Source organism: Macrobrachium rosenbergii, chromosome 6 (genome assembly GCF_040412425.1).
Source record: "Macrobrachium rosenbergii isolate ZJJX-2024 chromosome 6, ASM4041242v1, whole genome shotgun sequence".
In the NCBI taxonomy this organism is placed as follows: domain Eukaryota; kingdom Metazoa; phylum Arthropoda; class Malacostraca; order Decapoda; family Palaemonidae; genus Macrobrachium; species Macrobrachium rosenbergii.
The window spans coordinates 20,270,261-20,295,260 of NC_089746.1; the positions used below are offsets into that span (position 1 = coordinate 20,270,261).

Genomic DNA, 25,000 nt, shown 5'->3' on the forward strand with positions numbered 1-25,000 from the left:
AAAATAAATTAAATTCAAAAGGCACAAGAAGGTTAAATTAGAGCCACTATGTACAGTACAAACAGACCTCGCCGTCATTCAACATGTCTAACCCTAACTGTACCAGCAAACGAACTAAAATCTATAATATGACGACGGTAAACAACAGGATCCTTGGCCCTCAATGTAAAGTGTAAATAACCTTCAGTCATTCTGACAAGCAAGGGTACCGTTTTGTACTTTTCTTGTGACCTGTGGCAAGGAACGTAACACTGTAGTTACCAGTTAGTCACCATAATATTACAGTCAGATCACAGTGTTTGTAAATTTTAAAAAGACAAATCAACGTTAATTTCACACTGAAATGCCTTGGAATTGTGTAGTAATACATGAATATGGAACTTCTAAAAAAATAATAGTACTTGTTATAACATAAAAATAACATTTATCAATATATACTTTTCATCTGAAGAGGGAATGTATTAGGATAGTATATATTTTTCTGAGTTGATAAACCAAATAAATTTCTTCCTAAACGTATTTGAATACGAATTTCTTTCATTTAAATCCTCCAAAAAGCAAAACACCTTATTATCTGTCAGTAGCACGTACACAAGTCGACCGCAAGTCACTTTGAAGTTTGACTCTCTGGAAAGAAGCCAGCCCTTTCCTTCATACGGACGAACCTGGAAATTTCTCTTCACTTAGATCCTGAAACGGGTATTTTTCTTGATATTGTTCTAAATAAGACATTTCTAAATGTAAACAGTTATATTATGTAAGATGTTGGTTGATGTTGTAATCAAATAAGTCCTTCATAACTGCTAGTCTTTTCTTGTGCATAAATTGTACAAATTACTATATTGCTGAAGATGTATTGTGAGCATTGCAGTAATAAAAATGATGATAGGTATTTTGTCATCAATATTACTTGCTCCACAAGTTAGTGTCGAGTCTTTTAACGTTAAATATTTATAGTGTTGAAATACATCTCATTTTGCTTTATATACAAATAGTTCCTTGATTTTCACAACGAAATTTTTCATCATTACATCATTCTTGCAAACATTTGTAATAATGAAATTCCTGCATGGTAATTATAGGTTGTCATGCCTCCTAAGAGGAAAATAAGAGATGAATGGCTCTCTAATCAAGACTTCAGACCTTGCTTATCTAGGGTTGAGGGCGAACCAACTAAAGCTAAATGCACTACTTGTCAAAAGGAGTTCAATACAGCCTTAACCACAATAAAAAAGCATAAGGTAATGTTTTTTGCTGTCTCAGAAATAAGCTAGTCAGGGAAAGCGGGCTGAATGGGTAAAGAAAACTGGTTGAATGAGTAAAGAAAACGATGCAAACGGTATTCAGAAATGAAAGAATTTAACTGGTGATGTTAAAAAGAAAAATATGTTTTCTTCAGGGTTTAGTTACCAAGAGTAGACTTTCCCCTTCTCACTGATACTACGGAAAGGGTATCATCATTATCCTGATTATCAAAGGACTTTTTTGTATTCTTTGAATATGTAGAATCGAGTAAGGAAGTTAAATGTTCTTACTTTATCTACCATATTTCTGTGTTTCATTGTATTTATAGACCAGCAAAATGCACATTGATAATGAAGAGGCGCTTGGGCATCAGATGGAGGAGGAAAACGAAGAAGAGCATCATGGAAGAAGTGTAGCCCTGGCTGGCAATGGTATAGATTATATGTTTCATTAGTGAGCATAATTTACCATTTAGCCTTGTCGACCACATGGTAAATCTTTGTAAATCTATGTTCCCTGATTCTGCTATTGCTCAAGCAATGAGCATGAAAAGAACTAAATGCACTGATTTGACAAAAGCCCTTGGCACTTGTATATCAAATGAGCTGGTCTCCAAACTCAGGATAAACAAATTTTCAGTTATTATTGATGAAACTACAGATGTCAGCTCAACTAAATGTTTAATAATTTTGGTAAAATTTTTTGACCAAGAAGCAAAGTTGATGAAAACAGGATTACTTCAGCTAATTGATGTCTATGATGAAAATAATGAAATGGTGGGATCAACTGGAGAAAATTTGTATAATTTGATTGTAAATACATTGAATGCATATAACATACCACTAGATAATTTAGTTGGATTTGCTGCAGATGGGGCAGCAAATATCATGGGGGGTAATAATTCCATCAGCAGCAGGTTGAGAGAGGTATTTCCAGGTTTAACTGTTTTCAAATGCATTTGCCATAGTATTCATTTATGCGCATCTGAATCTGTTAAGCATTTACCTAGACATTGTGAGGATCTCATTAGAAATATCTTTACGCACTTTGCCCACAGTGCTAAGAGAAAATATGAGCTGAAACTTGCCCAGACTTTCCTAGACCTTAAGCCGCATAAGATCTTGCACGCATGTACCAATAGATGGCTGTCATTGCATGCAGCAGTTGAGCGTGTACTTGAACAATGGGATGCTCTGAAATTGTATTTTTCTAGAATTGAAGACCAAGAAAGATTAAAATCCGTTGAGTCCATCGTTCGAAGCCTCAAAGACCCCTCAATATTTCTATATTTGAATTTTTTGAATTTCATTCTTCCTACTTTCACAAGACTTAATCTTATGTTTCAGCAAGAGGCCCCAACTATCCATCTTCTTCATGATAATATCACCCAATTGTATAAGAACTTGATCCGATACTTTTGCAGGAGGGATCTTGTAGACAAAGCTAATATCGTGTCTTTTGATCCAAGTTTATGTACAAATCACATGCCTCTTAATCAGGTATATCTAGGATCTAAAGTTCATGGTCTCCTGCAGTTGGAGGAGTATAACAGGGATCAGGAAATGGTCAATGATGTACGCACCAGGTGTCGAGAATTTCTTATTAGGATGTGTCAGCAGCTGAAGAAAAGATTTGATCTCGACAATAAGTTTTTCTATATGGCATCCTTTTTAGACACAAAAAGGTGCTACAAAAGCAAGACTAGGGAGTTGTTGCCTACTTTACATGACTTTTCTATGTCTGTGCCTCGTATATATGGGGGCAATTTACAAGATCTTGACAATGAGTGGCGCAATCTGGATTCTACCTTTATTCCAGAAGAAATTAAGTCTTGTAGCATAACAGATTTTACGTAAAGTTGGGTGGTATAAAAGATAATGAAGGTATATTGATGTTTAACAACCTTTCACAATTTGCTTTAAATGTCTTATCTTTACCTACTACTAATACTGCTGCAGAGAGATTGTTTTCAAAACTTAATTTAATTAAGACAGATAACCGGAACAAACTATTGATACCAGCACTTCAAGCATTAACTGTTGTTTCTGAGAAGGTGAGAGAAGAAGGCTGCTGCTATAATTTCAAACCAACTCAACCAATGATAGAATGTCTTGGAAATTTTGAGTAGACTTGGTCCGTTTTATGTAGCCTGCAGTATATATTTTTTGGTTGTTGTAAAATTGTTGGTTAATTATTTTGTATTATTTACTGATGTTTATGTATAAAATATAATGAGAGACATATCCTGCCGTTTGTATGTTTCCCACTCAGCAAACTAAAAAAAATGTGTGAATTTCTTGTGTACAATGTAGAACAAATGGATTACTTCTTACGATTGGAGTTAAAGGCTGATATTAGTTGTCTGAAATCCATTTTAGAAAGCAAATGCATATATGTAGTAAACCATGAATAACTAAACAGAGGAAAAGCTTTTACTAAAGCTAAGTCAAAAACAAGTAATGGCTGACATACCAAATTATGATATTCCTCCCTCTTTATTTACGTCACCATTTTCCCTACGATTGTTATACAGAGAAAGAGAGAAAACGTCCTTTTTACTTCACCGTTCAATCCCAATCATTGTTATGCAGAGAAACAAAGAAAACGTTACCACCCACAGTCTGTTACGCCTGTGTAGTTGTCTGTAAGCGACTGGAATACACTTAGTGTGTCCTATGCGGCAACGCTGCTGACAAGTGACCGCGCGAGATTACAGCTATTTAAGAAAGTGCTCCAGTGATACAACGATTTGCTCTATAATTAGAACATTTTGGTGAGTGACCATGAAAGGTGACTATTGTAATTAACGTCATTTGTAAACTAGAGGTACCAACTGCCTAATCTTATGGGTGATAATCGCTAGGCAGGGAACTAGTGATTGCTTGGCAAATGTATTGTATCCTCTATTTGTAAGGTTCAGAATCATCTGATGCCAATAAGCTTGATGTATTGTAAAGGATACAAGAGTGATCACGAAACTGAAAAATAAAATTTTTGGAGGATATAAAAGAAAAAAACGTTTAAAAACGCGGGAGGAAAAAATCTTGATGTTGATGAAGGCGGAGAAACAAATCCAAAGTTACGTACTGGTACAGACATATTAAAAATAAACCTAAACCTAAACAGAGAACTTTTGGGAGTCTGAAAAGGGGAATTGTACAGATTGAAAGCTCTCTGTTTAGATTTATTTTTAATATATTGGTACCAATATATAACTGGATTTGTTTCTCCAAGACTTATGCTACTAGGAGTTTTCTAAACTGATGAAGGTTTAAAGTTAAGGACGACTCTCAAACTTTGAAATTACCGGAAGAAGAGTTTGCTGAAAAACGAGCTCAAATGATAGCTGCTTCTGTGGAGAACCAGCCATGAATTATTTACATAAATGGATTTGAACTTGGATTGTCAATGTTTTACGCATACCTCATGTCCGGCGCCATCCTCTAAGTAAAGAAGGCGATCGCTCAAGTGCCAAATTCTTGAGCCACACGAAAATGGTCGACTGCGTAAGTCCTTGTGCTTCGTGAGTCGGCGGAGTAGGGTTAGCCTTTTAATCACTGCTGGTTCGAGCTTCACCTGCTGCGGAGAACACCTCCATTTATTTTCTTTGGTAAGTCAACGTTTTCAGTGGAATGTTTATCCAAAATATCAGGAAATTGATAAAACAAGTCAAGAAGTAATTCTGGCTCTCAGTACAATATACGCAAGGGGTTATTTATCTTATGGGGCGATGCAGGATAAATTTGAATCGACCTCTGTTAACGTATCTGTCCTGGGAGGTTACTCTTTGGTACAGCCAAATAAAATCAATCAGATTATTATTATTATTATTATTATTATTATTATTATTATTATTATTATTATTATTATTATTCAGAAGATAAATCCCGTATTCATATTGAAATAGCCTAAGGACCCACTGACTTGAAGTTCAAGCTAAAAAGAATATGGCGTTCATTTGAAATAAGTTAATGATGAGGAAATCATCGAAAAAGTCACTATCCAGACGATACCCCACCCTTGCATTATTCACTGGCCACTACGTCCTCGGTTGACATCATCATCATCATTATAATCAAAGTTTATTTTTGGTGGCCCTTCTATCGATCTCCATAAGGAAGGCTGTTGCTTGCGTCAGTAATAGTGAGGAAATTTTAATGTTTTTATAACAATTTAAGTCAAGACACTTGAAAACGAGCGATAAGATAGAAGACAGGCGCAGTCGGAGGGCACTCTGGCCAATCAATCCTGCAATGTGACGCTAAACTAATCTTCAGTAGCACTTTGGTTTCTTTATTCAGGCAGTTGCATCAGAGGAAAAGAAACTGCGTTTCTTCAGTGATCAAGCAGAAAATAATTGACTGGTCAGTAGAGACAATAAAGACCATGGAATGAGTGCGTTCATTCCAGCCCCAATCTTTTTTTCTGTGAATAATAATTGATGGGTGTTCGTGTGTAATTGCGCCCACAGACTTGTTCACCCGGCTGCGCCTGAAAGTATTGACGTGCTGCTAAAAAGCTTTCTCCCCGTGTTGTTTCTGAGCGCAATTTGTCATTTAATTGGCTGCCCTGTGTTTATTCAATATTCAGAAAGGTTGAAGTGATATGTGCTGCGTGCTCTTACCATGGCCTCGTGTACAATTTTGTCTCCTGCAGCACTTGTTTTGCCGTCACAGGAACAACTTCGGCAGCAATGACTACTTTACAATGCATTTATATAATTATTTGATGTACACACCCTGTTCAATCTCTTGGAAAGACGTGAAACTGAAGTTTGTGATGTTGTGCACTACCTGAATCACAACTGACCGAGCTGTTTAGAACGACAACTGTTTTTAATGGACCGGAAGAGTTCGCAAGGATCCGGTACTCGTGAACAGTGGATTGAAACTCTCCGTATCTTTATTGCATTTTGCTCTACATTTTCCTGAGAAGGACCATAATGCAAATATCAGTGAAATTGTATGTGACTATATTTGCAATAAAGATTTTTTCTAAGCATTCAACCTACACACTAGGCATAATTACTGATGACAGGATCGAAGGTGAAACCATCAGTCCTTTAGCACTACTGTTACCCTATACAACAGACATTACTCCCTGATGTGGGTAGCCTGCATATCTTTTTTCAGTTACAAGATCTTTTGTATTTGTATATTGAAATAGATATTAAAGTTCATACTAACTTTGCAGTTAACAAGTTTCTTCTTAATTCACTCAGTCTTTTATCCGCATATATAAGAATAATGCAGTATTTATTTTTAAAGGTATTTTCTTAATCACGACTTTTCAAGGTTTTATCAACATTATAGAACGGATATAGAAAGTAGACGTAGGTTATGTATACAAGGTCTTTGAATCCAAAGTTAAAATGTACGTTGGCTGGGTTTCGAAAGAGCACACTTTATATCCAAACCTAATCCATCCTAGGGAGCAGTGATCCTACACTCGAGACAAAGCCCCCCCGGAACCTCCCAGCACTTGCTGCTGTTAAAACTTTAAACAACCTACAGTCTTTTGTTCAGTTTTACTTGATATTTTTCCCGCCAGACTAAAAAAAGATTAACTAAAAGGTGTATGATAAAGACGTTAACCGATATGAAATTTTGTACCTTGCAAAACTTAATCTAACCTGACCGTCTTCCAAAAACGTGTGTTCAAGCTATTTTTTTTTTCCACTTCAGGTAGAATCCACGATGGCAATTCTTCATATGAGGAAGCCAGGGTCTACGCCAGCCTAGTTTTTCTAATCACCGGAGGCTTCTTGGTAATCAGGAGTAAGTTTATGTACTTAATTTTACTGCTGTCTGCAGTTTAGGTTAACTTGCCGGACGGTTGGGAAAATTTAGGTTCAGTGTTACATTACTTGGTTCATACAGAATTAGTCATTACAACAGAAATATTTTGCATTCTGTCGTTAATTCTTCAAATCTGCATTTTGAATGACTTAACATTCCTTGGTAGGTTAATAATTATTTTCTAATAGTTCTCTAAAAACGACTTTGCTCTAGATGAAAATTTATTTGAACTTCTCATGTCTTTACTTTCCCTGTCTTGATTGCTTCAGACTTTTCATGGAGCGATCATAGTGGTCCTCACTGTTAAAGCTCCCTTGAAAATGCTTCATGTCTTCCGTAGACTTTTTCTTTATTACAGTTAACAAAGCTTGATGTCAGATTTATATGTCCAATTTGGAGCATTACTGTCATATTTCGATGGCATTTTCTTAGCCTCTCTCCTCGGCAGTATTAAATTTAAGGCCAAGGTAAGAAAAAAAATGAAACATCCGAAATATGGGGCTAATATTCCAAGGAGAGACGGGGAGGGCTAACTTAGAGCTCAAGTAATTGGGACAAAGAGTGGTTCTTGCAGTATCTAAACAAAACTGGTTTTTGTAATAACTTTTCATCAGATTCTGAATTTCTTCTAAGAGGTGTTTGGAAGTCGAGGCTGGAGTAATCTGAAGTGAGAGGTGGAAGTCACTTCCCATCTATGTATGCATGCAATTACTTTTTTCAGGTTGTTACATTAGTGTTATATTAATAGCTAATTATATCTTCCAGTGCTTGTAAATGACGACTTTACCTCTGCTTACGGGAAGGTGAACGAGACTGGAATTGTGAGAGAGGAAGGGAAGCTAGTCGAATATTCTGATAGTGGCAGTTTTTATCTAAAGATAGCTAAGAAGTAAGCGTGAACATCCTGTCTTCCTCTCTCTCTGTACACACACATGCATTATACATACATACGTATGTACGTACATGCATACTGGTACAAATATACAAAGAACATGCATGAACACAAGTATACTTTTTCGTACAAGTAGAATGTGAACGAATAGTATATTTTCTAACGTTTCATTTTTAAACAACACAGTAGCATTCTAATTGAGATTAATCTTGTTATGTTGGTAAGACCCAAGGGGCTTAGTACTTTATCTGTTAAGCGAGGCTGTAAGCTACATGATACGTTGTTCTAAAGTTATGTAATTTGTGGGATAGCATTCTTTGCAGGGAAGTATTTGGCATCGAGGGCAATAACGACTGCCTGTGTTCATGCTTAGTATTCGCCATTGCATGCAAACTTCTGCATATTTTTTTATTTTAGCTTGAAATTAATAATTTCCTAACGAATTTTAACATAATTGTGAGAAGTCGATCATTCTTTAGTTTATTATCCCTCTTCTTCCAATTTCTGTCATATAGAGACGCACTCAGAGATCACAAATCACAATCAAACGGGGACATGTCCTAATCACTGATTATTCTGATGATGACTGTTCTGATGTTTTCTCCCTCGGCCTTTCAGCAACCAGAAAACGGCATTCAGGCAGTTCGACTCAGATCGCGTCTACCAGATCGAGGGAGCACCCGAGCGAAGCCTCACGCAACAGGAGCAGGAGCACTTAAGTTCTGTCAAAGAGGTGGCTTCAGCCTACCTGAAAACTCAGATGAAAGAGGGCACCTTTGTAGGTGGGGGGTATGTCGTCATTATATTATTGTTTATCATTTTGCTTCTAGTCATCATTGTATTGTTTTTTATCATGTTCCTCTTCGTCTTATTATTTTCGGAATTTGAGTTTTAAGAGCTTGATAATTGCGAAGACGGAGCTTTGAAATTGGCGAAAGAATAGGGCCCTGCTTACCACCCACTTCTGCACCCATGAGAGCCGACAAATTATATGAACCCAAGTAGAGCAAAAATTCCTTTAAGGGCAAGCTTAATTTTCGTATTTTAACTCGGTTTAATTTTATAGTGTACCTAAGTCTAGGGATGTCATGTCTATGCAAATATCTAATTATTATTAATATTCTAAAAATGAAAACCAGTAAGGTGATGTAATACAAAACTTGAGCAGTTTTCATAATACTAAATATTCGTAAAATTCTTGTTCCTAGAATGTAAAATGTTCTGCAAAAAAAAAGGCAAGTCACATAATATATTGACAGGAGTAAATCCATAATCATATAAAATGTCCCATCGGTATGTTCTATTGAATTTGCAGACATTCGCATGCAACTGAATGGCTTTTTCGGACTAAAATAGCAGGAATTGACTTACAGAGTCATTGAGAAACAAGCTATTAGTACAAAAAAAAAAAGAGAAAAAAAAGTTTGATTCCCTTTTCGCGCGACTATGTACTAGCTGGAAGTCAAATGGTGTCTTAGATACTTATTTCCCAAGACTCGACCTTTCGATACCTTATCACTTAAACTGAATTGAATTGAATTGAATCCTTTAATCCCGCTATAAGCCATACACATTAGATAAAATTTTACACATACATGTCTTTACAAAGAGCTTTACAGAGAATATTGCATGAATAGTCATACCTTTATAAAACATTTCACAATTGTTAGAACTTTTGTTTTAAATCTTAATAAATTACATGATATAGAATAACTATGAACTGGATATCTAATTTTTTAACTTTTAAGACTCACTAAAATTGGGATTACTCCATTTTAAAGATGTTGAACCTTTGAAGAAAATTTAATAACACGATTGCCGTTTGACATTGTTCCCGAGTAATTCTCTCCTTCTTCAGTACACCATTTCTGTCTAATCTTTTCTGAATTTTTTTTCTTCTCCCCCTCCTCTTCTTGATTTTTTTCTGACAGACAAACTTTCACAAACCACCCTCTTTTTTGGTGCATATCCCTAAATTTGAAGTTGCTAAGCTCTTCGCTTCAAATGTTTTTAAATATTATATGTTTACGATCTTAAAAAAAGTTTTTTTATGCAAATTTCTGCCATATTCCAGTTTAAAGAAGCCTGTCGGTTGTAAACGAAAGCTTACGGTTTTATCTTTTTTAAATATAGACAAGATAATGTATGATATTGCGAGGTTAGTCCGGAAATTCTTGGTGTGACACTGTACACATCATGTAATTGTATTCAGTTATTTACTATTAATTGCATATCAACTATACATATACACACATATATATATACATATATGTATGTATATAGTATGTGTATATATATACATATGTATGTGTGTGTGTGTGTGTGTGTGTGAGAGAGAGAGAGGGTGGTGGAACGGACACGTGGAGATTATGTACGTGTGTTTGCATGAACGAAGCCACTCGTGAACCATTTTTTCACATTTTCAAAAATCTTTGAAATACCGCACCTCTATTTGTAGTCTGTCATTATAAAACGATCAAAATCTGAGGTCATCCATTTAACCTTGAACATACCTGTATGCATTTATGCCTTTAATCACTGTGATGGCTGAAATTAATTTGATGCTCCAAACATCATTTGGGAATACATTTACATTGAATCATTTCTTTTCTACATTTCTGCTTACTCAGGTGTTAAATTTTGACTCTGTCTCTTATTGCTGAGTTCTTTCTTACATTTCTATTTATTCAGGTTTTATATTTTGCTCTCTCTCTCTCTCTCTCTCTCTCTCTCTCTCTCTCTCTCTCTCTCTCTCATCAATGAGTTTTTTTATCGTTTCTCCACTTTACGTATAGGCTTGGCAATTTGTTATCTACAATTTCATACCCGTTAAGTCTGAAAGTTGGTTACATTTTTCTTGCAAAGGTAAACTTATAAAATCTAGTTTTCGCCTCTTTTTCGTATTACCGTTGGGGTCGATTTTACGAGCAATAAAACGTAATCATGCACGCATAGTTTAGAGGTTATTACTCACCCGAATATCGCAGTAAAATTAAAAGGAATATCAGTTTGGACTTGCATATATTCCGATGTTAACTTTGTGCGTGACGTTGAGCGCTTTCTCGAAACACCTGCAAATAATCCAGTGCGAAGAATTCAAATATACTTTTTTTTTCTTGAAGCTGTACGTTGCTTTAGTAGTGTTTCTCATTCCAATTTTCTTTATTCTAGAAGTTTAGCTAAATGTCTTAGGAGTATTGCTGTTACCGCACTTCGGGTGGAAAGCGATGAGATATCTTCGTTATCTAACTTATGATAATGAACCTATTTATAATTAGTCCTCCGTCTTTGAAATTGTAACCATACCCATCGTCATCCTTTTTCACATCTCTAGAGGCTGTCTTATCGGCCTTCATATTTTTATAAATATTCTGCTGTTCGCCCTTTTTATAAATATTCTGCTGTCCGCCCTCTCTGCATTATTTTAGTAAGAATGTCCTTCTAACAAAGACGGGACAGAATCTCTGTCGAATGCGAGTGAGACCGGTAGGCAGTGCTTTTCAAAAAAATAACGTCTTTAGCAGGGATAGTTTAGCAATAGGGGCCTAAACCATAGGGAGGGTTTTACCAAGTAACCTCTGGTGAAGGTGGTCTTAAGCTTCCTTTTGCTCTGTCCTATGCATTCGGCGATGTCTCTGTCAATTTTTCAGACTGCCTGGGGCTATGGTCGAACGTCGGGCAAACAGCCCCAGACTACAGCTTTGCCCTGACCTGACCCGACGCCAGCAGAAAGAGGCTAACCTTTAGACAAAGAGCACACGTCTTGCTCAAGCAAAACTTTACCCTTTGTTCCTCCCCTGTCTTGTTTACTAGTAACCAGGGTATAGACAATGCCCGTGTGTTTTTCAAGAAGCCGTACCAACAGCTGCAGTGCGCAAGCAAACCACGTAACGGTAGGTCTGAAGATTGACGAGTATCTGCTGTCTGCTAGTATTCTTCCACTGTATTTCATCTTTTCCCATTGCTTCACCACTTCGCCACCATCTACGAGAACCTGGTATAATCATATTTCTTTTATGAAGTCTAGTGTATGAATAATTAATATTGCCTAGTGAAACTGCGTAAGCTATTCCCGTGCAGTAAGTAGGAATTAGGGAAAGTTAAGTAAGTAAATTTCAGGCAGCTTTGTGTCTCGATCCCATTGTTCAGAAGAGAATTAGCCTTTACCAATACGAAACTGCCTACAATATCTACCAGTATAGACACTCGTTGCGTTATATTTTTTTTACTTGAAGAAAGGGGGGAATTGACTGTGTCAGACGCTGACTAATTGTTCATGTTATTTCCTTTGCTTACAGCACATTCATGGGAAGTAAAGGGGTTTGATGTAATCCATTTGTTGCAGAGTAATCCATTATCCCGTACGTCGTTCCCGCTGGCGACATGATTCAATTAAGTAATTGTCTGTCTTTGAGGTTAACTTTATGATGCAAAGGGCTGATGGGAATAGATATGCTTCTAATTGAAATTGGTTTTTATCTGATTATATCAAGGTTTTCACATCTTTTTAGTTGTTGGGGTATTCGAAGAACATTATTGTCGCCTTTCCCAGCCTGACTGTTATCATTTATTTTCTTAATCTGCGACCACTTGAATATCCTTTTGAATATTATATATACATGCGCTCGTGTTTTTTTGTGCAAATGTGCACACACATGCGAATACGCACTCTTACAAGTGAAGGCTGAAGAGTTGGTGGTCAATTTGAAAATGGTGTTCAGGACTTCTAAATGTGTTTGAAAGGAGGTAATGAGAATGTTTACGCATTGGGATATGTACTCTGAGTACACATTTGTCGTCAACCTGAAAAATAAACAACGGCAACAGCTGGAAGGTATATATATATATATATATATATATATATATATATATATATATATATATATATATATATATATATATATATATATATATATATATATATATATATATATATATATATATATATATATATATATATATATATATATATATCTTTTATATGTATTATATATATACATATATATATATATATATATATATATATATATATATATATATATATATATATATATATATATACAGTATATATATAATGGATAAAATATGCTATATCACAAAAATGATATTGTCAAATGACGACATACGAAACCCTGATCCTGAGCGAGAGAGAGAGAGAGAGAGAGAGAGAGAGAGAGAGAGAGAGAGAGAGAGAGAGAGAGAGAGAGAGAGAGAGCACGTTTTGCAAGAACAAACCTCTGGAACAAATATGGTTTATATGAAGTTGCACTGCAGTTGACAGCAGAATGCGTAAGATGATGAGAGAATTTAGACCGAGCTTGCCTTATGCCAGCACGGGCTCTTGCTCAAGAAGCCCATAGGAAATGAGAGATAGGCCATAGATCTTTACAGACGCTCTAGGAAAAAAGTAGCTTATAATCGGTTATAGGATAACGAATCCATAACGGGATTAAATTTCCTTTAAGGAGACAGATTGCGTGACAGTTTTCTTTCAATTTTGCGTACAGATTTCTTGCGCATTTGGGATTCAGTCATAGCTTCTGACATAGTTCCATGCTTATATTACAGTAAAGTTTTCAGCTCTATATGCATGTCATGTAGAGCATTTAAAAATTTGTCCTGGAAAATTAATCTTTCCTTGCGCGTTTTCTCATTACATTAACCCAGATACGATCAAAGGTGATCGCCAAACTATTCAATCACAGAGCAGACAAGATCGTGATTAACATGATCAACTTGGTAAGCTTTTTAGGATCATTACCACTGCCTTACAATATCACAAATACATTTTGATAGTCTTTCGTTAGCATTAGACTATGTAGCGCTATCACTAACTGAAAATGAAGTTCAGCGTCTAGGTGTATCTGAGCGGATACTCTTGGACTGAGATGGTTTGGACATGTGATGAGAGGGGATGAGGAACAGCTAGCCAGAGGAGCAGAAGGCATGAAGCTGGCAGGATAAAAACCTGTAGGGAGGCTTAGGATCATTCTCTCTCTCTCTCTCTCTCTTCTTATATATATATATATATATATATATATATATATATATATATATATATATATATATATATATATATATATATATATATATATATATATATATATACACACACATATATACAGTATATTTATGTTTTCCTGGACAATCTGATTTTGAGATAGTTTCTGTGAGACAGGTAGCAACAGCTACAGATACTTTAGCCTTGTGATTCTGACTTTGTGGGTCCAGGGAAACATAAAACAAGAGAAAAAAAGAGGGAATTTCATATGAGCGTAAGGCTCTTACTACTGAAGGGAAGTATTATGTAAAAACGTGGGTAAACTTACAGGAGTATATTTACATAAAGAACATTAGTAAGGGAAAGAGAAATGCAATTAAATTATTGATCCTGAAGGGGATTTCCTACGGGGTGAATGAAACTGGGGATTCAGACACAGTCCGAGAAGATTCCACGATATAGGGTCCCTCTGAAATGAGAGAGACACAAATTATATGCCAGTAATGGAAACAGACAAAGGATAATGAATTCGAAGCTGCACTGAGGGGTGCCAATGGGCTTGATGAGTTAATAATGGCTTAGTACTGAGAGTCGACACTGAGTAGCACGGGTGGAATTGAACAAAGATTCGGTGATTACTGGCATTCAAATTAAGTAAATTCTACAAGGAAAAAGCGTGACTGAATGGACGTCTTTTCAGAGCACATTACCGTAAGGGAGAAGTGGTTCCAGCGAAGAAGGCGGCCCGTGGATGACTCCCGATTCACAAGGGCGAAGGCATTGATCTTCCACACGGTAGGATGTAGGGGCGCCGACAGCGTGGGGCAACACGTGGGGGGTTTCACGAAGCGCCAGGTAATGGAGTGGGTTGTGGATCCGGCCAGTAGCGAAGGGAACACGTGGTTGGCGGTCGAAGTGCACGTAAAGGTAAAATATACTTTGAGAGGCCACGTGGTTAGATGGAGAAGTGGTGTGCTAAGGGGCGTCGTCGAGCCAGGGGCATGGCAGTGAGTGTGTTTTGTCGTCTTTACACCATGTAGTACAGTGAGAGTCTAAGAGCAAGCCCTTTCTGCTTGTCCCTTTTTATGCCCCTCTCCTATGGGCAGGGGCACGTCCACGCATTATAGCGAAGTTGAGTCATTTTCAGCTGTTGTCCGCAGCTGGGGCGGGGGCGGTTGCCTGGAAAGAATCAGCCAGACAGATTCACTTTTACCTCGAATAAGGAATTATCTACTTAAAAGGGAGCAGCCTACAATCGATTTAATCACTTGTATTCTGACTGTGCTAACCCATTGTCCAGCTCAGGCTGATAGATAGGTAGTCACGCATGTCGATAGACAGATATATCTATCGATAGATCGGCAGACAGGAAACAAGCACAAGATGATGTACACACCTTCATTCGGGTGTGAACATCGATTTAAGCAAGAACTGAGCGGAAAATGCTTTACATTACTCTACATTCTGCCTTGCAATGAACTTTACTTCTAAAGGATTTATGAAACTCTGCAGCATTACTGTTGATGACATACTGGAACAAATTACTCTAACAGGACATAAGGTAATTTTCAATACTTGCACAAGAGTAATTACTTTGGATTTGGTTACACAGTGATAACTTTATAAGGTGACTCGATCAATGTTAATTAAGTAGGATTATAAGGCCACAGTATATGAGGCTGCTGCAAACAAATGGAAAGAAAAGTTGATGTTAAAGAATTAGAATACATGGTTACTTAATTCTAGGTATCCCCTAAATGCATGCGGTTAGTTTGCCTTTTAAGCAGCGTTGAAAATGACGAAATACACTTGGGTTTAATTGACATCATGATTTCCATCAGTTGGTAGACCCGTGCCATACTTAGCACCAAATCTCATGACACTCTTATAACACTTGTAATAAGCACCTGAAAAGGGTGTAATCAAAGGGAAGTAAAATTATTTCCTCTTTAAGCTTATTTTAAGGGTTCTCCATTTTTACTCTACGATGAGGACTTTATGTTAGACTTTTAAGATAAGCAAGCAAAGGAAAGAGGGGGGGGGGTGTGGAATGAAGTTCCCGATACTACAAGAAGGCAAGGGGACGTGCCTCCGCCTTCTGGATAGCGGGCAACGCCTCTTGTATTACAAAGGTGGCACTGACTTTATAGGTGCCTTGTGGCACTCATCTGAGTGCATGAGGTATAAAAATAACCAACGAATAAATGGCAGACACAAATTAAACATAAATTGTTGTAACTAGATGTGATCAAGTATGCTAAAATTATATTCCTTAGCCTATAGTAAACAGCTAGGATTATTCTTGGCCCACAACGGCCGCAAGGATAACCAGAGGGCGCGACCCCTCTGGCAGGATCATTTGGCCAGAATATGCAATAATGACACTGTGCCGAGTTGGCACTTATGTAATAATAACTAATGGCGACGGCATATCGCATTTTTAAATGCATCATGCTGCGGCAGGCATGAATGGGGGAGTCGTAGGGCTTATAGTGTTGGCATATCTGTCATGGCACTCTGCATGAGCAGAAGTGATCCAGGTAAAATGAGGGCCTGGGTAAGGCATAAAATAAATGTGATGGATAATCAAAAGTAAGGAAGGGAAATGTTTGGGGAAGAATAAAGGACATAGTTATAAGAGAGAGAGAGAGAGAGAGAGAGAGAGAGAGAGAGAGAGAGAGAGAGAGAGAGAGAGAGAGAGAGGAAAAGAATAGTGGCGGACCCTGACATCCTCTTCTGGATAGAGGTGCCAAAGTCTTCATCGGATAAAATGATGGCACTGTGCCAGGTTGGCATGGGTGCCAGGAGAGCTTGGGAGCTCTCTTGAAGCTACCTGTAATTATCAACACCCGTGGTATTTTCCCCACGGACCCTTCTGACTTTGATGGTTTGTCTTGGCCAGGGAATCGGTGGAACCGAGCCCGGGGAGGGTATTGGAGTGCCACCTGTGTCGGCTTCCTTGACGGCTGACGCAGGGGCCTTCTTTGCAAGTTCTATCACGATCCGTCGCAGTTCCTTGAGTTCATCGGCCATGTGAAACACGGAAGAATCATTACTCACTGCTATGTCTGCGGAGGACTGAGACAGAGAGGAAGCAGTCGGGGGGGGCGTGAGGGGCTCCCAGGTAGGAATGACCGGCTCAGGCACGGGTTGCGAGGCCGCACCTTTAGGTGAGCTTCCGCTTTGGTCGGCAGGATCCGTCTCCCTTACTGGCACTGGCAGCGGAGCCAAGCCGGGAGAAGAGGGGGGTCCTTATTGGATCTCTTGAATGGAGGTCGGGGGGTGCTCTGGCACTGGCACTAAGGCAGGGGCAGGCACTATTATTTGCTTTGGAATTTGCTCATCGTCTGTTACGGACGGAGCTTGGCATGGCTCAGTGCATGCAAGTGGCACTGGCAGAGATTTGGAATCGATTTTGGAATCTCCTGGAGTGAGATCTGATTGGGGCCCTGGCACTGGCAGTGGTCTTGGAAACTTAAATGGGGACTGGAAGTCCTCTCTCAGGAGGATGTCATAACCTCCGGGAAGATAGCTTGCTACTGCAAGGTTGCAAATTCTAGATTTATGAGGTCTTGTGACCCTCAATTGGACAGTAGGGAGTATCATTTTAAATTCATTGATACCCTCAATTGTGACGAGTTTGCGTCGGTTAATGATAACTCCGTAGAGAGAACTGTCTTTCCTTATAAGGAAAATTTTGCGCGCCAGAGTCGTCAAATGCCTTGACCTGGCGTGCTGGGTAGCTACCTCGAGGAGGTGCCACATATATGGGACCCTCGGCTGGAGGGCTAAGCACTTGGGATTCGTAACTGCCAGGGCGATGGCAGGAGTACCGGACTTGTTATTTCTAGGGCATTTTGGCCAAAAGGGAGAGTGGCCATAAACCTTGCACACTGCGCAAAAGGTTTGGCTGAAATCTCTTCGCACTGCCCCTGCGGAGGGCGCGGGCGACTTATTAGTTGGTTTTCCGGGAGAAAGAGGCTCTGCTGGTTTATTTCGGTATTGCTTTTTGGAATGCCCAATCTTCCTACAGAACCCGGTACAATGGGTTTCTGTGATTGCCCATTCTTTGGCGGAGGGCCACCCAAAAGGCAGGCGGGTGGACTAATTCTGCGCTGCAGGGAGCTCTCCTGGGGGTGGTGAGTATCCCAGGAGTCGGCGATGCGACAGCATTCCACCAACATCATAGGCTCCTTCTCCCCTATATGCATGGTGAGGGGCGGGAGGTGTGTAGAGCAAGAAATGCTCTATTTTCATTTGTTCTATAGAGTCAGCCAGGGTCTTGACTCCCACGGACTCCAACCACTTCACATGGGTGCGCTCCAAATGGTAGGCCCAATCTGCCCAAGTTTGGCCTGACTTCCTTGATTTACCCTCTCCAGCGCCTCTTCCAGCGTTCAGGGGTTATCTCAAATGCCTTGGTAATGGTTTGGCGCCACGATGTCCCAGTCCTCTTGGTCGGCTGCAGGTAGGGCGTTGTAGGCAATCAGTGTCTTCCCACCGAGGAATTTAGTTAATACTAGAGAGAGTTCAGCGGGGGAGAGGGTGCAACATTCCAGGACCTTCTCAGCTCTGTCGAGCCATACTTACGGTTCAGCTTCGGTCCACTTGGGCATAAACGAGTGGGCCTGGCTGAGGGCGCTCATCCCCTTGGCATGGCTCAATGCATGCAAGTGGCACTGGCAGAGATTTGGAATCGATTTTGGAATCTCCTGGAGGGAGATCTGATTAGGGCCCTGGCACTGGCAGTGGTCTTGGAAACTTAAATGGGGACTGGAAGTCCTCTCTCAGGAGGATGTCATAACCTCCGGGAAGATAGCTTGCTACTGCAAGGTTGCAAATTCTAGATTTATGAGGTCTTGTGACCCTCAATTGGACAGTAGGGAGTATCATTTTAAATTCATTGATACCCTCAATTGTGACGAGTTTGCGTCGGTTAATGATACTCCGTAGGGAACTTTGTCTTTCCATATGAGGAAAATCTGCACGCTAGAGTCGTCAAATGCCTTGACCTGGCGTGCTGGGTAGCTACCTCGAGGAGGTGCCACATATATGGGACCCTCGGCTGGAGGGCCTAAGCACTTGGGATTCGTAACTGCCAGGGCAATGGCAGGAGTACCGGACTTATTATTTCTAGGGCATTTTGCCCACGAGGGAGAGTGGCCATAAACCTTGCACGCTGTGCAAAAGGTTTGGCTGAAATCTCTTTGCACTGCCCCTGCGGAGGGCGCAGGTGACTTGTTAGTTGGTTTTCCGGGAGAAAGAGGCTCTGCTGGTTTATTTCGGTATTGCTTTTTGGAATGCCCAATCTTCCTACAGAACCCGCATACAACAGGTTTCTGTGATTGCCCATTCTTCGCGGAGGCCACCCAAAAGGCAGGCGGGTGGACTAATTCTGCGCTGCAGGGAGCTCTCCTGGGGTGGTGAGTATCCCAGGAGTCGGCGATGCGACAGCATTCCACCAACAAAGGCTCCTTCTCCCCTATATGCGTGGCGAGGGTGGGAGGTGTGTAGAGCAAGAAATGCTCTATTTTCATTTGTTCTATGGAGTCGGCCAGGGTCTTGACTCCCACGGACTCCAACCACTTCACATGGGTGCGCTCCAAATGGTAGGCCCAATCTGCCCAAGTTTGGCCGACTTCCTTGACTTGCCCTCTCCAGCGCCTCCTCCAGCATTCATGGGTTATCTCGTACGCCTTGGTAATGGTTTGGCGCACGACGTCCCAGTCCTCTTGGTAGGCCGCAGGTAGGGCGTTGTAGGCAATCAGTGTCTTCCCACCGAGGAATTTAGTTAATACTAGAGAGAGTTCAGCGGGGGAGAAGGTGCAACATTCCAGGACCTCAGCTCTGTCGAGCCATACCTACGGTTCAGCTTCGGTCCACTTGGGCATAAACGAGTGGGCCTGGCTGAGGGCGCTCATCCCCGAGGCGGGAGCGGGGGGGGGGAGTGCCACATTGTGCCAGCATCTGGAGTTCATGGGCGCACCTCTTTTCATTCTCTACTCTTTCTGCCTCCTCTCTTCTCTCTAGGGCCTCCCTTTCTAATCTCACTGCCTCCCTTTCTGCCTCTTCTCTCCTCTCTAGGGCCTCCCTTTCTAATCTCGCTGCCTTCCTTTCCGCCTCTTTTTCTAATCTTTCTGCCTCTCTTCCTGCCTTTATCGCGTCCATCCTCTCCTGTACCCAGTCTTTTAGTTCTTTCCCGGAAAGGCCGACTTCCTTCCCGGAGGACATGAAGAACTTGAAATCCTCACTCTGCTGAGATCTGGCCGACGTTGTGCAGGTGGGGTTGATTCAAGTGATAAACAAAAAAAAATTTTTCCCAGAGTGTAGGAAGGAGTTGTCCGGGTATAATAAATGCACGCAAATTTCTAACAGAGAGGCTGTCGGTGACTTTACAGTAGGAAAGGTTTTCAAAACTCTTAGGAATTGGAATTCTTTGGTCTGCCAAGGTACCAACAAACGGTTTTGATTGGGGGATGATGATTAGCAAATGATTGGTCTCCCAAGGTACCGACAAAGCGGGTTTGGTTGGGGACGATTAGCAAATGATTGGTCTCCTGATTTACCGACGGAGCGGGCTGACTGGGGACGATGATTAACAAATGACTGGTCTCCCAAGGTACCGACGAAACGGGTTTGGTTGGGGACGATTAGCAAATGCTTGGTCTCCCAATTTACCGACGGAGCGGACTGATTGGGGGATGATGATTAACAAATGATTGGTCTCCCAAGGTACCGACAAAACGGGTTTGGTTGCGGACGATTAGCAAATTATTGATCTCCCAAGGTACCGACAAAACGGGTTTGGTTGGGGACGATTAGCAAATGATTGGTCTCCCGGTTTGCCGACAGAGCAGGCTGATTGGGGGACGATGATTAACAAATGATTGGTCTCCCAAGGTACCGACAAAACGGGTTTGGTTGGGGAACGATTAGCAAATGATTGGTCTCGAGGTACCGACGGAGCGGGCTGATTGGGGGACGATGATTAACAAAAACGATTGGTCTCCCAAGGTACCGAGGAAACGGGTTTGGTTGGGGACGATTAGCAAATGATTGGTCTCCTGATTTACCGACGGAGCGGGTTGATTGGGGTCAATGATTAACAAATGATTGGTCTCCCAAGGTACCGACAAAACGGGTTTGGTTAGGGACGATTAGCAAATGATTGGTCTCCCGAGGTACCGACAAAACGGGTTTGGTTGGGGACGATTAGCAAATGATTGGTCTCCCGATTTGCCGACAGAGCGGGCTGATTGGGGGACAATGATTAACAAATGATTGGTCTCCCAAGGTACCGACAAAACGGGTTTGGTTGGGGACGATTAGCAAATGATTGGTCTCCCGATTTACCGATGGAGCGGGTTGATTGGGGGACGATGATTAGCAAATGATTTGTCTCCCAAGGTACCAACAAAACGGGTTTGGTTGGGGACGGTGATTAGCAAATGATTGGTCTCCCGATTTACCGACAGAGCGGGCTGATTGGGGGACGATGATAAACAAATGATAGGTCTCCCAAGGTACCGACAAAACGGGTTTGGTTGGGGACGATGATTAGCAAATGATTGGTCTTCCGATTTACCGACAGAGCGGGCTGATTGGGGACGATGATTAACAAACGATTGGAAATATATTGGCTCTTAGAGGATTCCCGCACAGACGAAGTCTGATTAGCGGGAGGTTTTACATGTATGGGCTTACGGAAGAGGTTTCCTTTTGTAAGCAAAGAATATTGAAATGATAAAGGCCCCTAATTCAATGAGTAGACGACACACACACAAAAGAGTAACCCCAAACAAACGCACAAAACAAAATGAAAAAAAAATTTTCTCGAACGGCGAGGCACGAGTAGGGGTGCGCTATTTTTAGACACTAGGTGGGGTGGTATGACTTCCACCCTAGCGACGGAGAAATGGGGAAGGTTTATATCTGCACAGACTGTAATTTCACCTAATGCGAATTGTGTGGGAAAAAGAAAAATTTGGGGAACCTAAATCAATTTCACGCTTGCCTACCACTCAGTCTATTTGTCTATCTGGAACTTTGCCTTCGCTATACAAGAGAGAGAGAGAGAGAGAAAATCAGCGATTCAAGCTGCCTTTCGCCCCACGTGGGAAAAGTGTGAATACACGCCTAACTAGATTTTGCGATCACGAATCTGTGTGATTTTGAAGAGGAAATATAGCACTATTCCTCGAAATGGTTATTACCTAAATATCCCTATCATGAAGTCATGCAAGCCGCTTGCATAGGCTTTCAAAATCTAAATTTCGGCGGTTCTCCTTTCTCGTTATTTTTTCTTGGCATGCATCCTGGTATTTTTCCCTAGGCTCAGTATATATATATATATATATATATATATATATATATATATATATATATATATATATATATATATATATATATATATGACTTTTATCACATCACCGTGATTCATATACAATCAGTAAGCTGCAAACGTACTTTAATATCCAATTCGCTCTACCTCGGAAATAATATATTTTCATATATGTTACCGAAGGGGAATTTTTTAGTTGATAATAAGTTCGTCGTCTCGTGGGCTCGAACCAGCGAAGGACAAGAACTCAGGACTACAGTGGAGCTTTTTATTATCAACTAAAAAATTCCCCTTCGGTAACATATATGAAAATATATTATTTCCGAGGTAGAGCGAACTGATATTAAAGGACGTTTGCAGTTTACTGATTATATATATATATATATATATATATATATATATATATATATATATATATATATATATATATATATATCTTCTTCTTCTTCTTCTTCTTCTTTTTAACGTGCTTTTATTCCCATTTTTGTATGGGGTAAGCACGATGCCTTCTTTTGAAGGACTTTTTGATTTGGCTTTGGGGTAGACCTGTGGTCTCGATCGGCTGCCCTGCCTGACATCGCTTAGACCCCGGTACGTATGTTTCATGTATCATACCCGACCCAACGCCCTTTCTTCCCAGCAGCGAAAAGTTATTGCGCGGGTATGGCGAGAGTTCGAGATGTGAGATGTTCGTTATGTTTTTAGAAGGTGTTGTAGTGGCTTTGTTTTGTGTGTGTATTTAGTCTGTAACATCCATTTGCTTTTAAGCAAACCTATCCGTTGATTACATATATAATCCCGGGATGTCTACACGGATAGCAAAGTGTCTGCCTCTCTGATCAGTCGGCTGCGGGTTTGAACCCGCGCCACAGACCTCTACGAAGTCCGAAGCTGCTGCTGTAACCGACTGAGCCATCGAGGCTCTATATATATATATATATATATATATATATATATATATATATATATATATATATATATATATATTATATATATATATATATATATATATATATATATATATATATATATATATATATATATATATATATATATATATATACACACATATATGTAAAGGCAATGCCACGAAGGAAAGAGAAACGACGGAGTGGTGCTAAGCCTTTCGACTCACTGTCTTTACTTGGCCTTTATTTATATACTCATCACGTTCCATATTTTCGTGATTCAGTCATACATATATATATATATATATATATATATATATATATATATATATATATATATATATATATATATATATATATATATATATATATATATATATATATATATATATATATATATAATTCATATATATGTATGTGTATATATTAATTATATATATATATATATATATATATATATATATATATATATACCGTATATACATACTTTGACAATAATTTTATAATTGACATTTTTTTAATTTCTGTCAGCGTGTGGCCACGTCTGTGAAAATTGGGTTCTCTCATAAATACATTACATATCACAAGCTGGTAATGAGTTAAAATTTTTATCAGCAGTTTTCATTAAATTAGGATAACTGTATTGATAGTTTCATTGAACGTTTAATTCTTCCTAACAATATCTACTTATTTATTTTTTGAATTTTCTATTAAAACTCTCAAGAGTAGACTTTCATGTATTTTCATGTTCCTTTATATAAAGTTAATAATAACAATAATCGTGTTGCAGATACAGGTGGGTATCCGACGGAGTCGAGTATGACCTCTCGTTCAAGGATTACTCGAAGGGGATCATGAACAAGGTCACCTTGTTTCAGAAGCTTGAATCGCCAGAGGTCATAAGGAGATCTGAAAGTCACGATACTTCAGTAAGTACAGAAGAGACATTTTTGGTATACTCAAAAATGCTTTTTGGGAAAATGTACACAAAAAGTGTGTGGCTAAGGAAAAAGAATTAAAATGTTTGATAGCTAGGGAATGTTAACTGGAGAACATTTTTGTACATGGAGGGGTTTCTTTAAGATGGTTATAAATGGTACAAAATTTTTGGGAGAAAATGTTTAGGCTAAGAAAAAGGATTGAGAATGTTTGATTGCCTGTTGAATCCAATAAGAGTAGGATTATAACAGATGGAAATTAGGATGTTGGAGAGGTCATATTCCTGTACGGAAATTTGAACGATTAAGATGCTACATTCAAGTATGGTTAACAAAAGGTACATTTCCAGAAGTTGAATGATGAGTGAATAGGAAAAAAAAAGAGGTATCATGGACACGAGATGTAGGAATGAATAAAGAGATTTTTCATCCAACTCTTCCGCTTGACAACAGAATAGACAGAATGACTGAAATGAATTCAATGAATATATGCATGTAGAATGCAAGATTCAGAAGAAACAGGTATAAGAAATTCAAGCGTTAAAAGCTTGCCAGCTGTGCCAAGTTGGATCAGAATGCTTCAAGATGTCCTGATGATTATTCCGGGAGAATGTGAGAGAATGATCAAGGTAATAAATAAGCTATTTTTGGATTCAGATCGTTATGAACAATAATTATGGTGTTCTGGTCAAGTTCTTGAAAGCAGTAAAAAAAACCTTTGATATACAGAAGACTAATGTGAGGGGAGTTGTGGAATGCTTAAACTGCACACACGCGCACACATAGAGAGAGAGAGAGAGAGAGAGAGAGAGAGAGAGAGAGAGAGAGAGAGAGAGAGAGAGAGAGAGAGAGAGAAAAAAATGTTAGATTTATATAG

The 25,000-nt window shown here is 39.4% G+C and overlaps 1 protein-coding gene and 1 pseudogene across 1 annotated transcript; both read left to right on the plus strand.

The window, feature by feature from the left end:
* LOC136839281 (chondroitin sulfate N-acetylgalactosaminyltransferase 1-like) overlaps positions 1-25,000 on the plus strand; it is a 34,393-nt pseudogene that overhangs the window by 4,114 nt on the left and 5,279 nt on the right.
* On the plus strand, positions 891-3,101 carry LOC136839679 (zinc finger protein 862-like). The gene has a single exon (XM_067106031.1). The coding sequence runs from the start codon at positions 1,734-1,736 to the stop codon at positions 3,099-3,101; it is 1,368 nt and encodes a 455-aa protein (XP_066962132.1). The 5' UTR covers positions 891-1,733.